This window comes from Xenia sp. Carnegie-2017, unplaced genomic scaffold (assembly GCF_021976095.1).
Source record: "Xenia sp. Carnegie-2017 unplaced genomic scaffold, XeniaSp_v1 HiC_scaffold_71, whole genome shotgun sequence".
Taxonomy (NCBI): domain Eukaryota; kingdom Metazoa; phylum Cnidaria; class Anthozoa; order Malacalcyonacea; family Xeniidae; genus Xenia; species Xenia sp. Carnegie-2017.
The window spans coordinates 219,283-243,964 of NW_025813539.1; the positions used below are offsets into that span (position 1 = coordinate 219,283).

Below are 24,682 nucleotides of genomic sequence, written 5' to 3' on the forward strand. Positions count from 1 at the left end.
CTGGCATATGGCAGATAATGCACTGCGTGCAGAATTTATAGCAGAGTAAGATAGCCCTGAATGAAAAATTTAGTTAAAAATTGAATGATTGTGGTAATAGAGGGATTAAAAAATTCACATTTTGTAGCAACACAAAATTGACTCCATTTAGTTATATAAGTTTGGTATTGGGTTTTTGTTCCCTTTCTCCAAGAGGCCATGATTATCTCTGCTGAACTTGGAGAGACACCTATTGACGTAAGTTGTTGCCTGACACAAGACATATTTTCAACTCTAGCTTTTTTACTAGTGGATGCACTTCTGTTGGTGCAGCAGGTTTTGCGACGGTGGACAAACATGAGGAGGTTGTAAAAGTATTGGTTCGATTAGGGGATACCAAGGTTGTGTTGGCCAATTTGGTATTACCAAAATGCCTGTGGCTTTTTCCTGTAGAATTTTTTGAACAGTTTGTAAGATGCAGCTGAAAGGAGGGAAACAATAAAAGTTTAAGTTTTTCCACGGGATGGAGAACGCATCAATATATGTTGCCTCAGGGTCTGGTCGATAAGAGCAGTATTGATTAAACTGTTTGTTTAGTCGTGAAGCAAATAAGTCAATTTCAGGCTGGAAATTAAACTTGCTCATGGCAATCTTGATACAAACGGGATTTAACCTCCATTCACCTTCACGGTACAATTTTCTTGACTCTTTATCCGCAATTACATTTTTTGACCCTGGTAAATGTGCGGCAGATATTTTGATTTTGTGCATTATGCAAAATTCCCAGATTTCTAATGCTGTAGTATTTAACATGACACTATGACTAGTGCCCATATTGTTTATGACAAACACTGCAGTACTATTGTCTACCATCATTTTAACATGTTTATTTTTTAGATTAGAAAGAAACGATTTTAGCGCAAATAGTACGGCTTTCATTTCTAGAATATTGATGTGATATTCAGTTTCATGTTTGCACCAGTTTCCTCCAGTGTACTCTTTCCCTAGGGCGGCCCCCCAACCAGTCAGAGATGCATCTGAATAGAGGACGATGTCAACTGGTATAGATAGAATGTATTTAAAAGAGTCCTTTAAATTTTTTAGCCACCATTTCAACTCTGCTTTGGATTCATCGGAAATAATCATAAACGATTCAAAATTGCCTTTGTTTTGTGATAATGCTAAAGTTTTATCTTTCTCAAGCTTGATAGTAAAGCGGTCCAAATTCCACTGCTGGAAGGCTTGATACTATATGGCCAATTACCTGAGCCACCTCTCTAATCCGAACCTTAGCGGGCGCTAGAATTGCTTTAATAAGGGAGAGCAATTTTTCTTTTTACTATTGGTAAGTTGAATTGTCATGGTTCGTGAATTTATTAAAAAACCAAGAAAAGTTATTTCTTGTACTGGAATAAATGCAGATTTCAATGGGTGAATGACAAAACCGAGCTTCTCTAATAAAATTAAGGTTTGTATAATTGTGTCAAGGCACTTTTCATAGGAACAGCCTACCAGGAGTAAATCATCGACGTATATAATGACAATGTGACCTTTTACACGTAATGTGGCCAGAACTGGTTTAAGTAGCTTAGTAAATTTCCTCGGGCAAGAGGAGAGGCCATTAGGAAATGCTGTATATTGGTAAAATTTTCCTTTGTAAAGGAATTTTAAGAACTTTTGAGATTCTGGATGGACAGGTACGCTATAGTAGGCATCTTTTAAATCTAAAGAGGCCATCCAGCAATCTTTTGTGATAAGTTTAAGTACAGTGTGCATATTTTCCATCTTAAAATGAAAGTTTTCGACCGATTCATTTAGTTTCTTTAAATTTAAAATCAGGCGGACTCCACCATCCTTTTAGGAGTGGTAAAGATAGGTGATACAAATTCAGTAGAATCAAATTTACTAGGAATAATTACTCCTTTATCTCTCAATGCCTGAATAGCTTCATCGATTTCGCTTCTTCCTTGTTTAGGAAGAGAGTGAGGAGGAGACTGGTGCTGAACTGGTTTAAAACCTTTAACAGAAATTTTTGCCCCTGAAACCATCTCAAAAATATCGGGGTCTGTAGTAAGCTTTGCCCATTCATTGTGGCATAGTTTAATTGGACCAGCCTGAAATGAATTAACTTTTCTGGTCAAATAAGGTTTAAGTACATGCTCAACAAATTCTGAAAATTGTGTTACCTGATTTTTTAATAACTCTAGTTCTTTGTGAATGTTTTCCGGTTCTGGAAGTTTTGGGGTTTTCTGGGAGGAAACTGTGCCGTCCCTTGTTGGTATAAAAAAGGCTTGCGTGCCTGTGATTGGGTTGATGAAAACCGTTTTGTAAAAATAGTTTGTGCCCGTTGGCCTGGATTGGGTATAAGATTCATTACTGTCTTACTAGAGCTTCGAATATCTTGAGCACATTTTGCTAGGTCTTCCCCAAACAAAAGAGGGCCCACTTTGTGAGTCCTTGCACAGAGCGGTTTAAAATCAGGATGAAGTATGGGCCGAATTGCCTCTTTGCGCTTGTATGAAAGTTCTTTGCATACATGGCCAAATTAATCAGTTACATCAAGCAGTGTTGGTATAAGAGCTCTATAATTTGGAATTGTCTTATTTTCCCTGCATTGTAAAAGGTTGTCAATGCTACAAGCAATTTCAGAAATAAGATCATCGTTATCGACCGCGTTTTCAATTTCTGAATCAATTTCTGGTCCTCCGAATAAACTCAAAGTATCGTCTGATTCATGCACAGTCTCAGAGTTTCCCTCAGTACTTTCAGACTCAGGACTTTGCTGGTCAAATGAGCGGTCATTGCCGTCAGAATTGTGCCTAGACTTTGTGGCAATTTTTGCCCTCTTTGGGCAATAATTCATTGTTTTCAATAGACGCACGTGGTCGCTTTTTGGCGGCATTATGCTCGTCAAATATACCTTTCAGATATTTATTCGTTTCTGACATGTTAGCCTCCATAGCCGAAAGCAATGAGTATAAACGTGAGTCACCGCTAGTGGGAGCACTATCAGGCCGTTGCGGCGCGCAGATTTCATAAAATTCAGACACGGCGTGCTCGTCATCGGTTAATGATTCGGATGACATACTTTAATTGTTTCTATATAAATGGAACAAAAGTTATGAACAATAACGTAAGGAAAACGATAAACTTATCTGTAATTAGCGATTGTATCCTTTTTAGAAGATCCTGTGAGAAATTGTATTATGGATGGGAAGGATTATAATGAATAAATATCCTTCCTAAATTTTTCCGTAGCTTCGCTTGCTACAAGACGTACACAACTGGCTAACTTGCGCATGCGTATGCTCTCTCTCGTACAACTCTGACACGACCATAGCTGATGACGTAGTAGAATTCATTACAACACAACAAAAATACAACGCATGCGTCGATTGGTTTGCTTAAGTTTCATTAGGGAGCTTTAGCAAAGAGTACGAATTACGTCATTTTGGCGCGAAAACATTGTGACATCAACAACTCGTAGCCGTCATCAATCTGAGTACGATATCTATGATGTCTTTTAAAGAAACGAAAGTAGGTATATTTATTTATTGTGCAAGAACTTAGTTTACAATACTTTTTTTGACCTTCCAAGCTTTATTTCAGTATCTTTTTATGAACGCAGGTTTACAATAAAAACGAAAATACGACCTGCAAAACTTCCATATATCTGGGACGCAAAGTGAATTATAAAAAGACAATAAAGTAATGCAAATATACAATCTATAAAAGGTAGAATAATGAAGATTTTTCTCTCTAAACAGTCCTATACCCACCCACGCTAAATCAGTATTACGAATTCATCGATATTATTATTAACAAATAGAGCCGTAGCTGCTTCTCAAAATGCGGTGTTTTTCACAGGAAAAAGCTCGTTCTGTTGTTTACGGCTAAAACAACCATTTGACGACGCGACAACGATCACGAACTTCCTCGTGCCATTCCCTTACACGGTCAAACTTCGTACACGTAGTCGTACTCTTGCTAAAGCTCGCTATTAAGTTGAAGATTTTAAGTTTCAGTTGACCAGATTAAGTTTTCATTAGTCTGTGCAAACCAATCTGTGATCAATCAATTAAAGAGAATGTTTCAAATCGATCACGAATACATTAATGAGGGGGGGGGGGTTAAGAAATTTCCTTGAAATTTTGTTTGGCATTATTGTTATTTTATAAAAGAAAAGAATTTTTCCGTGTTTACACAGGTTTATGCAAGCCACAGAGACGTTTGTAAAAACTCTCGAGCAGGTTCAAACACGGCAAATATCTTTTATGATAAATAGAGGTGAAAAAAAAACATTACCTCTATTATAGTCTTGTGTTTCAGAACACGCTCACACCCATTACGTAAAAATGATTTTAAAGATTCTTCTTCACGCTTCAACTCTACTTCTGTTGATTTTAATCTTTACATAATTGAGGTAACATAAAAAATGAAAATATCACGATTATTTGAAGTAAAATTCATGATGAAATCCCGTAACAGTCAAAATGAAACATGCTCATAATTACTTTCTCCTCAAAGTACCTTTCTTTGGCATCCTCGAGTTTCTTTCGTTTTCCCGACATTTCTGTTTGATTATCCAATCTCAATCGATCTATCAGATTACGCTGATCTTCAATTCCGTCGGACAAAATTTTTAATTCTTCGTCGTATTGCTGAGAAGAATCAATGATCAACATTCACTTAGAGATAAAGTTTAGAAAGTTTCGATGCACGATAAACGAGAAGTAGCCAGATTTTGCAATACAGCAAGTATTTCAGGCAGACGTTAATTTGCAAAGGTAAACTGTTTGAAAATCCTGTACCGAATTGAAAATTATACGAAAAACATTTTCCGAAAGTGGATTACTTTGGAATACGCGATCAAAAAATGTAGACAAATGGAACGCCAAAAATGTTTCAAAAACTGATCAAAGCGCCACATTCCATCGGAAGTGACGCTGCCACATTATAAACCGCGTTCGTGTGCAAGTCACTGATCTGATAATAGACTGGATATAGCTTCTACAGGTATCAAAAGTGAAGCCTAATTATATATGCAAAATTCACTTCCGGGTACCACGGCGAGATACACATTACTTTAAAAATGTATGGCGGATAACGTTTACAAACATGGATTTTCGAATATTTAAGACCTTTCGCGACTCCTTACTAACCTTAAGTATTAGTCATGGATATAAAAGGTTATGCGAATCGATTTGACATCAAAATGATTCCTATAGCTGTAGAATATCGACGTTAGTGTTGATTTAAAAGTTGTACATGCGAGAATGTATTTTGTCCCATCGTTGCCAATGCAAGATAGTTCACTGCTCGCTTTCCAATTTCTGAGGCATTTATGATCTAGTATACGTTTCAGTTCTTTAGAAATGAGGTGAGTTACTTTTTTTATCATTCTTTCTTTATGTTGAGAGATTGTTGACATTTTATTTTTACTGTAACTTCATTTTTTCATGAGCAAAGTACTACTGATGCTTAAACAAGACAAGTTTATTTAGTTTCTTTCGCACTTTATCTTTTACAGCAAAAATAAAATGTCAACAATCTCTCAACATAAAGAAAGAATGATAAAAAAAGTAACTCACCTCATTTCTAAAGAACTGAAAGGTATACTAGATCATAAATGCCTCAGAAATTGGAAAGCGAGCAGTGAACTATCTTGCATTGGCAACGATGGGACAAAATGCATTCTCGCATGTACAACTTTTAAATCAACACTAACGTCGATATTTTACAGCTATAGGAATCATTTTGATATCAAATCGATTTGCATAACCTGTTTTATCCATGACTAATACTTGAGGTTAGAAAGGAGTCGCGAAAGGTCTTAAATATTCGAAAATCCATGTTTGTAAACGTTATCCGCCATACATTTCTATAGTAATTTGTATCTCGCCGTGGTAACCGGAAGTGAATTTTGCATATATAATTAGGCTTCACTTTTGATACCTGCAGAACCTATATCCAGTCTATTATCAGATCAGTGGTGCAAGTCCATGTACACAGTCGTACCTATTTTTAGTTTAGATTTAACCAGTTTTCAAAACAATAAATTTGCTTAACACTCCTGCCGGCATTTATATTTTCCCGCTAAAGTTTTCGCCATTATTGAAGAGCAACGCAGACATTCAAACATCAATTTTCAACGTCAAAACTGCAGTCGAAAAGCGAAAATATTAAGCGATTCACTGATAAAGAACTCTTCCCGAAAACCACCATTTAAGTTCGGATCATCTGCCTGGTAAAAACCATGAATATGGCAATTTATTTTCTTTGTTGTAGCTGAGAATTGTAAATGAACAGTAAAACGGCTATAGCTTTAGTATTGACCTAACATACGAAATACAACAACGCCTTTGGTAACTCCCACTAACTAGCGCTGTGTGCTTGAGCCGGTGTTTTGATGTTTTTCCAAACCGAAACAAAAAATACAGCAAACATACGAAGTTATTGTTGATGAAAAAGGAAAAACTTCAAAAAAATCGAGTATTTTATGTATTGAAAATAATATGACGCCATTGTTGCATTGGTAACAAGATAGTCCAAGAATGACTATTTTTTTACTATAAATCGATGGTGAGTCAGGCCGCAATATCTTCTTCATCATCAAAGACGTCAAAGCGAGTTACAGAGAAACGGTATCCTTCGAAAAATCCGGCAAATAAACTTTCTAACGGAGCCTGTTTTAACAGCAGTCGGAGCCGGATTTTGCTTGGCCGGAGCGCGAGGTGAAAACGCGGAGTTTTACACAGTAAGACCGCTAAATCAAACGAATTTTCGTTTCGTCTAACAGTTCGAGTTATCGGGGTCTACTGTATTTGCAGGAACAGACAGTTAGGAGAAACACTTCCCTTACTCATAAACACACCTTTATGTTCCAGGCCAATTCTTTTTCCACGGTGGCAGTCTTATCATTCGACCATTGCACATTATATTCCTTTTCGAATATTTGCTCCTGCACCTATGATTATTAAATGTTAGGATTTTTTCATAAAATCCAGCCAACTTCATGAAAAATATGAAAAATAAAGAAGCATGAACACATATATTGACAAGAATACCAAGTCAAGTTTTTCCTTAAGCTTCAATGTGTCTGCGTCGTAGCGAAACGTTTCCTGCGTAAATTGCTGCCTTACTCGAAACAATTTGATCTGAAAAAAAATCCATGGATGGTCATTCGCCTCTTCCTCGATGACGAAAGAACGGAAACTTTTCGTAATGGCCAATGAACGGCGAGCAGATCTGGACATGAGAACGCCCGCCGTTAGCAGGCTGTTTTGGTTACCCCAAAAACCAATTTTGGTTACTCAAAAACCACAGTAACGAGTTTTACGCTAATTTTACATAGAGATTTCAGACCTCTTACCTCTAAATTTCTAATAGGTATTTAGTACCTAGATCATGTTGAAAAGAAACCAAAACCAAAATTTCATTGAAACCAATTCAAAGCAAACATACTGAGCTATAAAAACATTGCTGTAGTTCAACAACGTACATGTCTACACCACTGAATTAAATATATCAATCGTATAATTCTACTGCACGTGTAAGCCACGTGTTACCACAAAATCTCTCGCAAAAAATCGCGTCAGGTTACGGCAAAAGTTCCTTTGCGGTAACGCAGCGGTAATATGGGTTTTTTTACCACAATTCCGGAAAGCCAGGTCAGCACACCGCAGTATTTAGACAACATGACACAGGAAGAAGCATGCCATTATTAGAGATGTACGTTTGCAGAAGAAACAGCTCAATTTTTTTCTTATTATTTTAACTTAATATGTAATTGATATAATCAGGTGTAGACATTCCTAAAAAGCTGGTTTGAGGACGAACTAGAATTCCAGTGCACGCAGCATGGCTTTTGATCGCGTCAAAACGTCCACTCGCGTAAGTACAATGTAATTGCAATATTGACAAACCGTTAAATGACCTCGAACATCCAACGACAATCTACCACCGCTCAACTGCAGCTCGTAATCATTGCCACAGGCGTTTTCAGCTGAGCTCGGGATCAACTTTAATTTACGTAAAGTAAAGTTGATCCCGAGCTCAGCTGAAATTAACGAGAAAGGTCGTAAAAGTCTTGCTTTGCAAGCACTTTCTAAAAATTCCAACAAGAGAACGAAAACCTTCTTGATTCATACGATAAAAGCCTGCAATACAGTAAAAGATAAGAATATTGATCAACTGTGCAAAACCTCCAACTGCTCTTTCTCTCTTGATGTTGCTGTGTACTCCAGATCTAAGATATCAAACTTCGGTCAGTCGATATATTTTGTCAGAAGAAAATAAGTACTATACCCTACCCTTAGCCTTCGCATAATTTACAAATGCACTTATACATGGACGCTAATATAGCGGGGGAGGGGGAGGGGGAGAGGCAGAAGTATTGCATGGACTATATTATACGTACGTACGTACTGAAGTGATCTATAAACATTACACAAGTAAATGGGCTTATCTACGGGTCAGCGTATAAGCGGTAGGGTTTTTCTGTGAAAGTGAGTTGAGTTTCACGATTGGGGTGACCTAACTGGACATACTCAGGATAGGGCTTGTACATGGGAGGGGTAGTTCACCCTACGCAAGTGTAAGAGGATGCCTCAAGACACCACACTGCACTTACTGAGATCATTCAATTCTTCTTGGTTCTGAATTTTTCTTTCCTCAAGTTTGAGACGATGCTTCTCGAGATCAGTGATGTAGGTCTCGAATTTATTCCTAAGAATCGACAACATCCCCAGTACATGTTTCCACAAATTAATACAACGTACATGGTGGAAGCAAGATCACGGTAAATCTTTTCTTACTTGTCGAGCTCTGGTGTTCTCTTTTGTTCCACTAATGCTTCAAGCTTTGACTAGGTTAAGTATGAATATGTTAAGACTGTTAGCTACACATCTATCAACTGTGAAAAGATGGAGATAAAAGGAGGTAATAATTTCAAAGAAAATATGAAATACAAAAGTATGTATTTATAAAAGTGGAAGCGACCCACCCCACCCCTACCAAAAGGATGAATGACAAATTTCAAACACGTAGCTCACTTTAACAAGATGCACCTTTAAAGGGATGAACGTGTATGGGAACATTTGTGGAAAATCCTTTAAATTAATTTTGCACAAATGAAGCTCCGTGCAAGAAAAATCACAGTACGAGTTTTGGCCAAATAATCTGAATGAAAATCGGAAAACCGAGCCATTCCTAGGATCGAGCCAAATTATGTCATAAATTATGTCACAGTAATTTTTCACAGTGATGGAGCTTCACCAGTGGCCAAAGTTTTGGCTCTGAACAATTTATATGAGCGATTTTCCAAAATGTTCACACATGTACGTAAAAGTACCCAACCGTTTGCGATTATTTTGCTCACACTCACATTTAGAAATAAGCAATTTGAAGTTCTCAAAATTTCACGACACAATATCTTTCCTACCGGTTCACTTTCAAGTCTCGCCAGTTCTTCCTCCAGTAGCTTGTTTTCGTGACTCAGCTCTTCGTTTTCTGGAATATGAAAATCATAAAATTGTACATTACAAAGTGACGATGCACATAATTTTTCAACAATACACATTTACCAGCAATAAGTGGAGCATTCTTGTTTCCTACATTAATAGAAACAGATACATGCATAAATCTTGTAGGTCACTACCAAAGGTTACAGGAATTGATGCAATGACAACTTCACTCACTCAGTTCTTCATATAGTGCTTCTGTGTACTCATCCAGATTATCTAAGTCTTGACCGTAAATAAACGCTTCGTACGCTTTCTCAAGGTAATCAAAATACAACTGCGGTAACAAGACAAAGGTGTACATAGTGAGACATTAACAGTGGCAGAAACATCTGCTGAATACAGAGATGGATCTGGAATGATTTAGTAGTGGTTGCTTTGGTTTAGATTAGATTTTCTGAAGATACTTTGCAGGTTTTGCCCTATCATGTCAGACATTTACATTTCGCTTAATTGTTTGGTATATTAATACAATTCATTGGAAAATCAAGCATAAACATCCCATATATCTATGACTTTCACAGCCATATTAAACTAGGTACATTTGAAACACATGTTATCACATGTCATGGCATTCAGACTGCAAAGACATTTTGATAGAGATAATAACTTACCTTGTCCTCATCATTCATGGGAAACAGACATTCGTCGATGGTGTCATTAACATTTTGAGCCAACTGAAAAAAAAAGAAGAAAAGGAAATCACGCTTTAAAATGTTTGGGCAAACTCATCAATCTTCAATTTCAGTTTGTACAAAATTCAACCTTGACAAGTTCCATAAGCCAGTGAAGTGCACCAAGGAGCACTGGCCATGTGTGAGGTGAGCCAACATTGGATAACGATGTTTTATGAATGGTGAAGGAGTAACCAAGACTCTTGAAGATTTTCGGTACTTCCTCTTCTGGTTTTCTTTTAGTTTTATATATGTGTCCGTTGGACTGATATGGCTATAAAGGAACTGTAAAATACAACTGCAAAGTAAATTGCAAAGTTCATAGAGATTTCAGGCTCGGTAGGTCACAAACATTGTGTGAATTATGTTATACATTGATTACTAGAATGCAAATTGGAATATTTGTGATATGATAGCAATATGATGTTTTATATCAATGCTGCATCATATTAATGCTGTATTTGTTTCGATTGGATGCCCAGAAGCTGCATATAAATACTAGTATCAATTTGATTGTGAGACAGGATGTATGTTTTTCCAGAAAAAATTTGAATATATTTTCTCAACTAATACACACACTGGTCACCAACGTGAATTGATTCAACAGAGATCAACATACTAACGGAAAATACTTTCAGGAACTCTTTGCTCGTTGGAATCGTCATTTTCTTCATGGAGATTGGATGCTGGTAATCGTTGACCGAAAGAAACTGAACAGACAAAAACAATTCAAAAAACTACTTTTACCATAATGCCGACATTTTAGCAAATACCTGCAATATGTCTTGTATTTCTTGATGCTGATAAGCTGAAAGATAAATGGCAATACAAGTAACTTAACTGATGAAAATTGCTGTTTGTTAAATTGAAGATAAAGCATAATCTCACATTTATCACTAAGCGGTCTGGAGTCTTTTATCTGCATGTACGATTCACGTCCATATTGACTTGATTTTCTGCTAAAATTCAAATAAAAAAAGCACACATAACTCCCACAGTATTCACAAGTAGAAGTTCCTGTAGCACCAAGAGATAGTAAGCCAACAAAACAAATAGTTATGTTAACAACGTACTATACTGCTAATATACGTTATGGTACAAACATTTTAAATCCCATAAAGGAAACCTGCTAGCTCCAAAGATGTTTTCGGACGCGATATGCCTGACAACCTTGCACCAGTATTAGAAAGACGATCGCCCTGACTAATCGTGGGTTTGGTTTTGTAAGTGTCGCCGTATAAAGTCGCTCATTGTGGATTCATTTATTATTCATTTAGATAGCCATGAAGATTAAGAAATAAATGGCTATCTTAATCTTCATGGCTATCTTAATCTTCATGGCTATCTTCTACAATCCTGTCGATTTCTTCATTGGAAAGAACGCAGGAAACCTCGGGAATAGCACTCCTCATTTTCACAGACCATTCCTTCGTGTTCTTTTGAACTTCTTTAACACGATTCTATGCGAGGAAAGCAAGCTCTTTTACGATTTGGCATTTCAATAAAAACCACGAGTTTTTTTTAATTCATTACAACACAACAAAAATACAACGCATGCGTCGATTGGTTTGCTTAAGTTTCATTAGGGAGCTTCAGCAAAGAGTACGAATTACGTCATTTTGGCGCGAAAACATTGTGACATCAACAACTCGTAGCCGTCATCAATCTGAGTACGATATCTATGATGTCTTTTAAAGAAACGAAAGTAGGTATATTTATTTATTGTGCAAGAACTTAGTTTACAATACTTTTTTTGACCTTCCAAGCTTTATTTCAGTATCTATTTATGAACGCAAGTTTACAATAAAAACGAAAATACGACCTGCAAAACTTCCATGTATCTGGGACGCAAAGTGAATTATAAAAAGACAATAAAGTAATGCAAATATACAATCTATAAAAGGTAGAATAATGAAGATTTTTCTCTCTAAACAGTCCTATACCCACGCTAAATCAGTATTACGAATTCATCGATATTATTATTAACAAATAGAGCCGTAGCTGCTTCTCAAAATGCGGTGTTTTCACAGGAAAAGCTCGTTCTGTTGTTTACGGCTAAAACAACCATTTGACGACGCGACAACGACCACGAACTTCCTCGTGCCATTCCCTTACACGGTCAAACTTCGTACACGTAGTCGTACTCTTGCTAAAGCTCGCTATTAAGTTGAAGATTTTAAGTTTCAGTTGAGCAGATTAAGTTTTCATTAGTCTGTGCAAACCAATCTGTGATCAATCAATTAAATCAATTAAAGAGAATGTTGCAAATCGATCATGAATACATTAATGAGGGGAGGGGGGGTGGGGTTAAGACATTTCCTTGAAATTTTGTTTGGCATTATTGTTATTTTATAAAAGAAAAGAATTTTTCCGTGTTTACACAGGTTTATGCAAACCACAGAGACGTTTGTAAAAACTCTCGAGCAGGTTCAAACACGGCAAATATCTTTTATGATAAATAGAGGTGAAAAAAAAACATTACCTCTATTATAGTCTTGTGTTTCAGAACACGCTCACACCCATTACGTAAAAATGATTTTAAAGATTCTTCTTCACGCTTCAACTCTACTTCTGTTGATTTTAATCTTTACATAATTGAGGTAACATAAAAAATGAAAATATCACGATTATTTGAAGTAAAATTCATGATGAAATCCCGTAACAGTCAAAATGAAACATGCTCATAATTACTTTCTCCTCAAAGTACCTTTCTTTGGCATCCTCGAGTTTCTTTCGTTTTCCCGACATTTCTGTTTGATTATCCAATCTCAATCGATCTATCAGATTACGCTGATCTTCAATTCCGTCGGACAAAATTTTTAATTCTTCGTCGTATTGCTGAGAAGAATCAATGATCAACATTCACTTAGAGATAAAGTTTAGAAAGTTTCGATGCACGATAAACGAGAAGTAGCCAGATTTTGCAATACAGCAAGTATTTCAGGCAGACGTTAATTTTCAAAGGTAAACAGTTTGAAAATCCTGTACCGAATTGAAAATTATACGAAAACATTTTCCGAAAGTGGATTACTTTGGAATACGCGATCAAAAATGTAGACAAATGGAACGCCAAAATGTTTCAAAACTGATCAAAGCGCCACATTCCATCGGAAGTGACGCTGCCACATAATAATTAACATCATTATAAACCGTGTTCGTGTGCAAGTCCATGTACACAGTTCGTACCTATTTTTAGTTTAGATTTAACCAGTTTTCAAAACAATAAATTTGCTTAACACTCCTGCCGGCATTTATATTTTCCCGCTAAAGTTTTCGCCATTATTGAAGAGCAACGCAGACATTCAAACATCAATTTTCAACGTCAAAAACTGCAGTCGAAAAGCGAAAAATATTAAGCGATTCACTGATAAAGAACTCTTCCCGAAAAACCACCATTTAAGTTCGGATCATCTGCCTGGTAAAAACCATGAATATGGCAATTTATTTTCTTTGTTGTAGCTGAGAATTGTAAATGAACAGTAAAACGGCTATAGCTTTAGTATTGACCTAAAGCGTAAACCATAAACCAAGGTTTATGCATGGTTTGTATTGACCTAAAAGCGTTTCCAGCAACCATTCAAAATCTTCACAAAATTCTTAGCGCGGCGGATGAGTTACTTCATGTTGGAAAATGAACGGACACGAGTAGTTCAAAATTAACGTTAGCCGTTAGAGTTTTTACTTTACGTAACCCAATTCATATTAGAAATAAAACTCCACAAGAGATTTGCTAGAAGAATCAAAGTTCACTGTAATGTCATTATATACTTTCACCAGTAGTTTATATTTGATTAAAACTAGTTTTTCCATTTGATAAACTGTAAAATTCATTTCAAAAAAGATCTTCGGGCGTACGCTATGAAACGATGTTTACCTATAATCATTAAAAATTTAGACAGATCGTGAAACTACAAGTTTTTTAGGCGTTCTCTACTAAAATTTTCTTAACATGCTTGTAGATGTAGATCGTCCAGGTTGGTATAGTCCTGAGAAGGATTGTTTTTGTTGTTGTTGACTGACGTTTCGACAACCTTAGCGGTAGTCATCTTCAGTCATCTTTCTTTGACTCTAAAGATGACTACCACTAAGGTTGTCGAAACGTCAGTCAACAACAACAAAAACAGTCCTTCTCAGGACTATAACAACATGGACGATCGACATTTATATACATGTAACGATACTCCCGGGTTCAAACCATTTACATTAAGATTTTCTTGATTTTATTATATTTAAACATCTTACAATGTCAAATTGCCCGTATAACATCGTTTTTTCAAATCAGCGCACCAATATTGACGAAATGAAGCTTTTCGTGATCTGATCTAACAAATTCTTACAAGTTGTCTAAATGTTCCTATGCCTTGTACTAACTCCTTGAAGAAAAGCTTTGCGTATGATGGGGCTTCTGTTTGGAATCCAATTCCAGCAGAAATCAGAATTAGCAAAAGCGTGTCACTCTTTCAAAAGAAAATTGCTGCTTGCATTTTATGATTTAGTTTAACATGTAACTGATTGAATAAACCAAACTCTGTAAATATTTAAACTTCTCTTCTGTAGATAATTATTTCTTAGTAAATTTTGTAATTGTTTTTGAACAAAAGCACGCCCCTTGTGGAAATCAACCCCAGTTGACAAGGCCAGCGTGTCAAAATAAAGATTTTCATTCATTCATTCATTCATTCCCCCTGTGGGACATACTATTGGACGATACTATTGGATGACACCCCCCTTTCTCCGAAAGGTCTATATTGGCGGAAATCTGACGCCATAAATCCCCACGTGGAAATCGTGTGGAAGACAATCGTGTGGTGTATTCTACGGTGATACGTGATATTTAATTAAACCAACTTGGGGTGTTCAAATTTGTAAGGTGAGTACACGTAATGGTTTAGTAAAATCAAAAGTACTGATACAAAATTACAAATGATAAAAATTCTGAAAGCATTAACGCTTCTAACACTAAACGCCCGGGGAAACAAGTTATTATTTAACAGTTATGTTTTTTGTGTAACCTAAAAGTAGTGGTACGAAAGGATTTCTTGTATTACAAACTACATAGCATGTTTTAATACATTTAAGGCAAATAAAATTCACAATCCTTACATAAAACATATTGATAAATGAAGCAATTTATAATTAAAACCGGTTTGCTAACGAACTAACAGGGTTTAGCTCGCTATTGTTTGGTGATAAAGCGAGATTTTTTGACAAACTTTTTTATCTAATTGTTTATTTATTTTTACTAGATGGCTGAGATTCAAGCAGTTAAATCAGGTAAATTCACGCGTTACAATAGCCGAAAATTTTCCTAACAACAATATACACAATATATATCAGCCATTGGTTGATTGCAGGAGCTGATTCGGTGATTCCTCGACAATATTCACTTCTCACTAAGAGTACCAAACCAACATTTGTGTGTTGCTAAAACTAGTGCTGCTTGCCTTTGATACCAAAAACGTTCATTACATTATCTTAACTTATGTTTTCATTGTTGTTGCCTAATTACTAGTTTGCGTTTCATGCAAGAAGGAATGTGGAAGCCATTTTGCAAAGTTTGCAAAAACGTGCCACGCAATTCCGCCTTGCTCAACATCAGCAGGTGATGATGAAGGTTTTGGTGCCCAGGTCTTGTGTAGTGGCTGTGCAAAACTGAGACAGCAGCAGTGGCTAAAATAAGCAGCAAACACTGTCTAAGGAAGGTAACAGAACAATTATCTAGTGTTAGAATGTTAGTCGTGTGTAAGAGTGATCGTGTTTGCGTCACAAAGAAAAGTGGCATGACATTGTCAGTGGGTTTTATAAAACAATAGTAAACAACCAAGATTGGCTATCGACACATTTGTAACCATAAAATTGTGTGTTATAGAGTTTCAGTTTGCCAACATGTTTAAAAGACATAGCAAGCAGCAGAAAACAGGACCAGAAGCAAAGCGAGCAAAGAGACACGAGAAAACCCCAATGGGCTTTTGCTTACTTTGTTTTAGGCAAGGCAAACGCAAATTTTGGCTTGCTAGAGGGAACAAGTCCTCTCTAGCAAACCATTTAAAAACTCACAGCGACAAGGGCGAAAAGACCTTAGCAAATGACGCTATTAGAGAAGATTCCCCTCTTGCTAAATCTGCGCTACAGGCGTACAAAATGTTTAAATCGGCTAGGTAAATGAAAATCAAGTTCCCAATTCCCAAATTGAGAACTGCACTTACATTGTGTATGTTTTCTATGTTAAATGTATTTTCAGTACAAGCCAAGTGCAACAAAAGTGTGGTGGCGACGGAATAGGAGAACGGATAGAAATTATGGAAGTCGATGAAAGGTAGCTAAATTGCTCATTCCCCTGCGTGAACCATAAAATAACCGAATATCACAAACTGCATACATGTTATATAATACATTTCTTTTACATATACAGTGATAGCTTTCTATGATAACTTTCGTGCAAAATCGTTTCTGGTGTCAGTGAATCTGAAAGTTGGGAGGAAATCGATGAAAAAAATGAGAGGTTTGTTAGTGAAATACGGCATTTTTCTTGCATTATAGTATCAGATTTTACGACATTTTGTCACGATATTTTGTGAAATTTATGCCATAGTGGTTGAAAGTGTTGACTTTTTATTTCAAGGCTTCCATAATTTACTTGTTCGGATAAGTAATTTCTACATTACAAATTTCTTAAGTCGCTTAATATTAACGATGAAATCATTAAGTATTTCAACGTCTTCTGTTGAATTTCTTAGTACATATACTTTTCACACAGTTTGCAAGAAAATTTTAATGTTGGCTTTTTAACACTTTCATTGTTACAGCGAAGAGATTGTGAGAGTTAATGCAGTAAGTAAGACGAGTAAGGCTGCCTCTATTTCAAACACCAGCCGTCTTAGCTATCAAAGCTCGCTTGAAGTTTTCTTCCTTCAATTTTATCAAGTGAGCAAGGCGACCTGCCATTTGATGTGGACGAACTTGCGGAAAAATTGCTACTAAGGTGGCACAAAAGTTGAGTGGTAACCCTAAATCAGCCCAATCAACAAGTTCAACAACTACATACAATCCCACATCGAGTACCGCACTTCGATCTTCCAATTTGATTGAGCTTGTGGATGAAGTGGAAGATTTTGAAATACTAAAAGAAGAGAACAGCTGGGTGCTGCAGTGTCGAACGTGTGTCGAATTTTAAACTCTTCCCGTGTTTCCTTTTCGTCATCTTTTAATCGACCTACTGGCAAAGCAGACGGATCTTTGGCATCTGGTTTACATATGTCAGATGCCTTGTATGAACAGCTAATTGCAGGCAAGTGTGAAAAATGGTACAGCCAAAAGCAAGCGTGTCATCGACATCTTCTTTCTTTGACCCACAAAACGCTGATGACCACATGAAGATGGTAAAGCAAGGGAGGTCAAGGGAAGTACTTGTTGCAAAGAATCAACTCCGTGCAGCTCTTGGTGTTGTGAAAACAAAGTAGCTGCAGTTCATTATGAAGCACGAATTGCTGAGCTTCAAGCTGCTGGTGCGGATGTTGGTGATTTTTGTCATTCTCGAAAATTGTTTCCAGACATGATCAAAGCAGCATGTGCTTACATCGACATGAGAGCAGCCAATTTTCTTTCTACCCTCTTCCAAACACAGGAATGCCCCACATTTTTATGTTACAGCTGATAAATCTACCAATCATCGCATCACTAATCAGGTTACTATCGTTTGTCCAGTTGTAAATGGTAGTCGCCGAGGCATTGTCCTTGACGCAAGGGAGGTTTACAGTAACTCTGATGCAACTGGTGGTACAGGTGATGCTCTAGCTGCATCCATTTTTAAAGATCTTGACGTGCATGTTGGTATTAAGGATAATCGGCTACTGCAAGTGCAAGGGCGAGTGATGGATGGACAATACGTCAACGAGCCGTTCATTGCAGGCATGAACGAGCCTGTATTTGAACTTTTGCATGATGATCTGTCCTGCAAAGAAAGATTCTGGTGGCCTGTCCAATGGGACCCTGCCCATTGGTTAGAAAAGCTCAACTCATTCTTCTGGATATTTGCAGTAGATCACGTGAAGACAAACATGATGTACTATGAGTGGTAAATGCTGGTGTTTGATTGGCTTCGTTGTTTGTTTTCGAGTGACGTCACAGCGGTACACAAACATGGTAGCCTTGACGTCATTTAATAGTTGGCTCGTTAAAACACCATCACGTCTCTCGCGTTTCATTCTATCTGATTGTAGCTAACTTATTCTTATCAATACTATGATATGTGATTTTTCAGTCTCGAATGTTATGAGTGATAAGAGATTTACTCCGTTAAGATGAGAGTTGTTACAAAGTCAACACACGCAAAATAGAATCTAATTTGATTCGTAAAAGATACACGTGACGGACGATGACGCAAGGACTCACGTCTGGTTACCAAGGAAACTAACTTACCATGCAATAAGATAACTTTATTTCACGAGATGATGTTGAAATCCACGCCTCTAAAATATGATTCAAACACGTGACTAATATATACTTTGAAATGTCATTGTTTGGGAGTGATTTTAAAAAGATGGAAAAACGAACGATTTTGCAATTTGGCTTCTCTAAAAGTCTTCAGTTCAATAGTTTCATTTCACGACAAACCTGTCGGAGAAGAGAAGTGTCGTTGCCGCATATTTTAGCAACTAAAAAATAAGATAAAATGAGATACATGAAATATCATAGTCATGGCACGACATATACTTTCGTAAATAAATTAGAACAACAAAATTTTTAACATTTTTAATCAATATAACTCGCTAGAATTGCTGAGATGTGTATTTTAATGTTTACTAAGTAAGCTTTGTCACCACTACGGTGCACAATGTCATCGCTTGCGTAAACCTTTGAAAATATTAGAGATTAATAAGTTAGCAGATCAGTAACTCCGTTGACCAGTAACTCCGAGTACATAATGTACATTGGAAAATAGGAGAAATTAGGAAAATCCTTAAAAAATCTATTTGACGTTTTGACAGCTAACTGTTTAAACGTTAACTTATTTCGGCGCAAAAGACGTCCTTAACAAGCTACAATTTAAACTTCGCTCACGAGAGAAATCATTAAATGTTCATTATGAAGAACAACCTGATTTTTCACATCCGAGTCAAAGAGCAAGCTTTCCCACAAGCCCTGAAAATCCTCTAAAAATGATGAATTAATTGTATTAGTTGCTAATACTTATAGCTCGTGAAAGCGAAAAGACCTGGGACTGAAGTGAGTTGACCACCTGCAGGCAAAATTTACCCAGTTCATGAAATTCGAGATTACTGCTTTGGGCAAAGTGAGTTGGAAACTGGTTGGTTTGTCGTTAGAGAAGGCGACGGTAAAGTGCCAGTGGATTGGGTAGCAAGAGAAATGCAGGACAGTGTTCATGATCTAGAGAAGCTGGCTGCGGATGTCATTAGTCAGATTGATGTTCGCTACACCAATAGCTTTTCCGACCTCAACAGAATGCTATCAAAGTGTTTTGACTTTGGGCGACTTTTTCGTGGTTTATGCGGTTTTCGTTCGGAAGAAAAAAGTCCAGTAAACAACAGGGAGTTTTCTGAACTTGGAGCTAATGAGTTTAGACGATGTGTAAATTTTTCCTCACAGATGCCACATGTTTCTGAAAAGAATTTTGAGCTTTGTAGCGAGCTATCATCCACAGTGTTTTGGCGTCTAAAGAAAACACTCATTGCCGTTGTTTGGGGTGATTTGCTACACACTCACTTCCTAATTTTTCAAGAAGATCTCTCTCGATGACGAAGGAATTTTTCCTTGCAGGATGTGGTTTTCGAGGAAGGAGTCTTTGTGACTAGGTTCCAAGAAGGTACACCAAGGCAGTTCACCCTTTCTGAGGTCTTCGAAGTGACGCTCAACAATGGTAAAATGATTGACGTTCTTTTTAAAGAAGAGGCCGTTATTGAATCTTTATATAACGATTCCTCATTTTATTCAGCTGTCGGCCAAGAGTTTTGTCTCGTCTTTGACATATTTTATGCGAAATGCGGAACTGAGGCTGTTGCCGAATCTTTTTACCGGGTGGTGGATAAGCAAGAAATGGATGGTGGGCAAAGCATAAAAGTGCTAATGAATCGTGCTAAAGTTGATTGGAGTTTACCATCTTTACTTCAATGCGACGCAGCACTGAACGAAATGGCAAAACTTTACATCAATGGGGATAAGGAACGTGGTTTGTCCAGATATATGATTCCTGTTTTTAGAGACCGACGAGCATGGCAAACACACGAAGGAGAGATGTCCAAGGTTTTGCAACGCATCATAACATCACGCCCTAAGCTACCTTTCCTCTTGTAACTTTAGTCAAGCGTCAACCAGTATGCTTCTTGCAGTTATAATCAAAAAGTTTTCAATCCAAATCTGGCAGCAGATCGTAATTGTTTATCAATTGAAAAAGCTCCCTTGCTCACCATCTGCCTGCTGATTATAAACAATTATTAACTGAAAACCTTTTCTGTCCACAATCTGGCTGCTGATTATAAACAAAGATTAACTGAAAAATCTTTTTTGTCCACCACCTGGCTGCTGATTATAAACAAAGATTAACTGAAAACCTTTTTGTCCACCACCTGGCTACAGATTATGAACAAAGATTAACTGAAAACCTTTTTGTCCACCACCTGGCTACTGATTATAAACAATAATTAACTGAAAAACCTTTTTCGTCTAACACCTGGCTGCTGATGATAAACAATTATTAACTGAAAACCTTTTTGTCCACCATCTGCCTGCTGATTATAAACAATTAATTGAAAACCTTTTTGTCCACCATCTGGCTGCAGATTATAAATATTTATCAACTGAAAACCTCCCTTGCTTACCATCTACCTGCTTATTATAAACAATTATTAACTGAAAAACCTTTTTTGTCCACCATCTGGCTGCAGATTATAAATATTTATCAACTGAAAACCTCCCCTGCTTACCATCTGCCTGCTGATTATAAACAATTAGTAACTGAAAACCTTTTTTGTCCACCATCTGCCTGCTGATTATAAACAATTATTAACTGAAAACCTTCTACTCCACAATCTGGCTGCTGATTATAAACAATTATTAACTGAAAACCTTTTTGTCCACCATCTGCCTGCTGATAATAAACAATTATTAACTGAAAAACCTTCTACTCTACCATCTGGCTGCTGATTATAAGCAATTAGTAACTGAAAAACCTTTTTTGTCCACCATCTGCCTGCTGATTATAAACTTTTATTAACTGAAAAACCTTCTACTCCACAATCTGGCTGCTGATTATACAAAAGATGGTTCCAGATTGATTTGTTTTTTTTTGACGACGTATTTGACGACGTCAGTAAATCAAATTTATTTGGTGCCTGCCTACCTTTTATCGTATCATACGCTGTGATGAAACGATGAAACAGATGAATGATAAACATACGTGGTACGTTGGTCGTTCGACACGTTACATACTACCTAAGGTAAAGTGGCATTTTTTTGTGATTACACATGACACATCCTCACGTTGTAAAAGGAGAGTTGCAAGCTCCAACTTAAGGTAAGCTACAGCTATACACATGTATCATCTTTTATGTTATGTTTCATAATTATTTGCAATTGCAAACTATCAAAAATGGAGTGTGATACGGAAAAAATAAAACTGGCATCTCGCGAATATTTTATGGCTTCGCAGCGCAGTCGAAAATCCGCCGCGCAAAATTTCTAAAAAAAATTGATCTAGCTTGCGCAGTTTGCATACTTTCCAGTCTGGGCTATCTTAATCTTCATGGCTATCTTCTACAATCCTGTCGATTTCTTCATTGGAAAGAACGCAGGAAACCTCGGGAATAGCACTCCTCATTTTCACAGACCATTCCTTCGTGTTCTTTTGAACTTCTTTAACACGATTCTATGCGAGGAAAGCAAGCTCTTTTACGATTTGGCATTTCAATAAAAACCACGAGTTTTTTTTTTTTACTTCATTACAACACAACAAAAATACAACGCATGCGTCGATTGGTTTGCTTAAGGGAGCTTTAGCAAAGGGAGCTTTAGCAAAGGGAAGGCACACTCGGACATCTAGCAAAAGTAGGCGCATTCGGAAACTTGTTACGAAGATGATTTCCGACACCCGAGGTTTATTTTTCGTATTGCGTGGATTCTGCGTGTATGTGAGCGATAAATATCGCTGCATATAAAAACAACAGATAGAAAAATGGTCGTGGTATTTTGAAAAGACTATTGATCAAACCAAACTTAAAGGTAAGCGCAGTATATTGTAGTATAATATATTTTTATAATATTGACATGTTATTCGACATAGTTGCATTCAAGTAAAAAAAGACAAATGGTGTCCTGTGATTCTTAATCATTATTGTGATCAACAAAATGGAAATGTATAGCAGTTTAGAATTTAAAAATTTTATACCAGTACACATTTATTTAACTTTAAGTGTGTTGAAACCTGAAAGCATAAAGCAAATTAAAGCACAATTTATTTTGAAATTATTTTGCCCACTGGTATTACATATGTAAGCTCTCCATCACTTGTTCTACAGTATAAACAAATCTAAATCAACTTATCAAGAAAGGTAAGATAACATTGAAAATTCTAGACATTTTCTTCTCCATTTCTCTGGTTTTTTTGTTAGACGATGGTTTGATATCACTTTATGTACTAAATTTTTGACATATTTTTTATAGAATATAATCTTGCCAATTGTGTTTTATGCTTTGCATGTGCCAGTGGCAATTTGTTAACAACATATTCATGTAGTATAAAGGGAAAATCAGTAATAGTCATTCTACATTATATATGTAACAATTTTAATGTTCAAGGTAACTAAGTAACCAAGGAAACTAATTACCATCTTAGATATGTATATTACATATTTGTAAAATAAAATCTACAAGTTTTTGCTGTCGCTATTTGTACATATTTGTATATATATCAAAATGGAAAGTTGCATTAGTCACCTTGAACATTGAAATATTGATAAAGGGTTACTTTTGTGTGTGCATGCACACATGAATGTACATTCACATATATATATAAGCCAAGCACCAAGTTGAAAGCTAAATAAATCATTAATAAAATCCAGAGAAACTCTTACAATTGAATACAAAATATAACAATTCTTTCTATAGTTACAACTTTGAGTTTCCTCTAAAGCATTTTATTCTTTTGATTCATTATACGCATTTTGGACACTTCCAAGTGACATTTGTCTTGTGGAAAACTGAATCTGGCATTGTTGGTGAACACTTTTTGTGGAACCACTCCAAGCATTTGTCACACTGAGTACACCATAGGTCTGGGTTTTCAAGATCTTTCTGGTTCCATGGCATTTGACAGTGGCACATCAGTGAAAATTTCAATTTTCTTTGGATTTGACTCTTGTCATCAATTTTCCTTTTCTTTGTCGAAGGGAAAGGAGTGAACTCATATTTTTTCAGACAACTCAACAAGTGTGATCGCATGGAACCTTCATTATACATCAAAGTTGTTGGATCTTGGTTAAAAAGTAATGACACAAGAAATGCAATTGCAAACACCCCACAGTCAGGGGTCAGCAACGTCGTTTCACTTTCATTTTATTTTCATTAAACCTGTAGTATTGCATTAGCAGATGAATAATACATCTATTACCGTTCTGTTTTTCTTCTTTTGGCTTGAATGCCTATCTACCCCATGACGACAATCGTAGACCCTATGGTTCACTTGAACAAACGGTATATGGTCAAATGGAAGCTGGCCATCTTTACACCAAACCTTGTGATTGGCACTTGTGAGATCTAACATAGAAATAGAATAAGTGATTTCATTTACTTCAAATTAAACCATTATATTCAACATTACTGTGTGATTTACGTGGCTGTATTCTGTACACATTAAACGAAACCTTTTTAACGAAAAACTGTGCTTTGCCTCTTGCTCTTTTTTAGACTAAAGTACTACCTATGAGTTGGTTTTCACCTTTTTTGCCATGAGTGTAGTTTCCCTATTCCTTGCTCGTTCGACACACAACGACAGACTGAGGATAGTAAGACTCAAATGTGCATGGATATTATAGTACTTCTTATATTAAAGAATATGACAACATTCAGGTTTCATATAACAGTTTGATCTGGACAACAGAAATAAGGAAAGCATATAGATCGATATAGATTAGTTATATTTTGAGAGAAAAAAAATACAAACCTGTTTTCCCAAATCCTTTTTTTGTTTTTTTTCCACAAAAATTAGTTGTGCTTGCCAACTCGTACTCTCTAAGGAGACTTTCTGCTTCCTCTACATTTTGCACAAGTCCAGAGCGTTCAGACAGTTTGATTTTAAATAAAGAAGTCGCTGCTGAAATGTCAATACTTTCCATATGTATAAAAATATGTGCTTGTTCTTATAAGAACAGTTTACCAGCGGAAACATAAACAGAAATTTACCTTCGTTTGTTTTGTGTGGTGATGTACAATATGCGGAGACTGTTTACTATTTTAAATTAATTCCATTTTCCCGCGATAAGTTTTATCGGAGAATCC

At 36.5% G+C, this 24,682-nt stretch overlaps 1 protein-coding gene and 4 long non-coding RNA genes across 6 annotated transcripts; 2 read left to right on the forward strand and 3 right to left on the reverse strand.

Moving 5' to 3' along the window:
• Positions 1 to 10,422: 10,422 nt before the first annotated feature.
• LOC124459213 lies at positions 10,423 to 11,136 on the reverse strand. Of its 2 annotated transcripts, none has more exons than XR_006953509.1 (4): positions 11,063 to 11,136; positions 10,948 to 10,982; positions 10,798 to 10,884; positions 10,423 to 10,448 (listed from the first exon to the last, which is right to left on the reverse strand). It is a non-coding gene; the product is annotated as an uncharacterized LOC124459213 (long non-coding RNA). The 2 variants fall into 2 exon arrangements; XR_006953508.1 differs by having other exon boundaries at positions 10,423 to 10,459.
• LOC124459214 lies at positions 10,436 to 11,067 on the forward strand. Its single transcript, XR_006953510.1, has 2 exons — positions 10,436 to 10,513; positions 10,813 to 11,067. It is a non-coding gene; the product is annotated as an uncharacterized LOC124459214 (long non-coding RNA).
• A 252-nt stretch (positions 11,137 to 11,388) lies between the features above and the next one.
• Positions 11,389 to 13,036, reverse strand: LOC124459303. Its single transcript, XM_047008792.1, has 3 exons — positions 12,882 to 13,036; positions 12,657 to 12,759; positions 11,389 to 11,634 (listed from the first exon to the last, which is right to left on the reverse strand). The coding sequence occupies exons 1-3, from the start codon at positions 13,034 to 13,036 to the stop codon at positions 11,503 to 11,505; spliced, it is 390 nt and encodes a 129-aa protein (XP_046864748.1). The 3' UTR covers positions 11,389 to 11,502.
• Positions 13,037 to 14,992: 1,956 nt separating this feature from the next.
• Positions 14,993 to 15,719, forward strand: LOC124459245. Its single transcript, XR_006953528.1, has 3 exons — positions 14,993 to 15,044; positions 15,421 to 15,448; positions 15,687 to 15,719. It is a non-coding gene; the product is annotated as an uncharacterized LOC124459245 (long non-coding RNA).
• A 2,820-nt stretch (positions 15,720 to 18,539) lies between these two features.
• Positions 18,540 to 19,378, reverse strand: LOC124459225. The gene is made up of 3 exons (XR_006953517.1): positions 19,271 to 19,378; positions 18,788 to 18,828; positions 18,540 to 18,642 (listed from the first exon to the last, which is right to left on the reverse strand). It is a non-coding gene; the product is annotated as an uncharacterized LOC124459225 (long non-coding RNA).
• Positions 19,379 to 24,682: the final 5,304 nt, after the last annotated feature.

Excerpts from the sequence above, each read along its gene's own strand:
- LOC124459303 (XM_047008792.1), bottom strand. The coding sequence starts at position 13,036 with ATGTTGATCATTGATTCTTCTCAGCAATACGACGAAGAATTAAAAATT. Across the intron at positions 12,760-12,881 it reads CTCGAGGATGCCAAAGAAAG|ATTAAAATCAACAGAAGTAG; the intron begins GTACTTTGAGGA and ends AATTATGTAAAG. Across the intron at positions 11,635-12,656 it reads AACACAAGACTATAATAGAG|AATCGTGTTAAAGAAGTTCA; the intron begins GTAATGTTTTTT and ends TTCCTCGCATAG.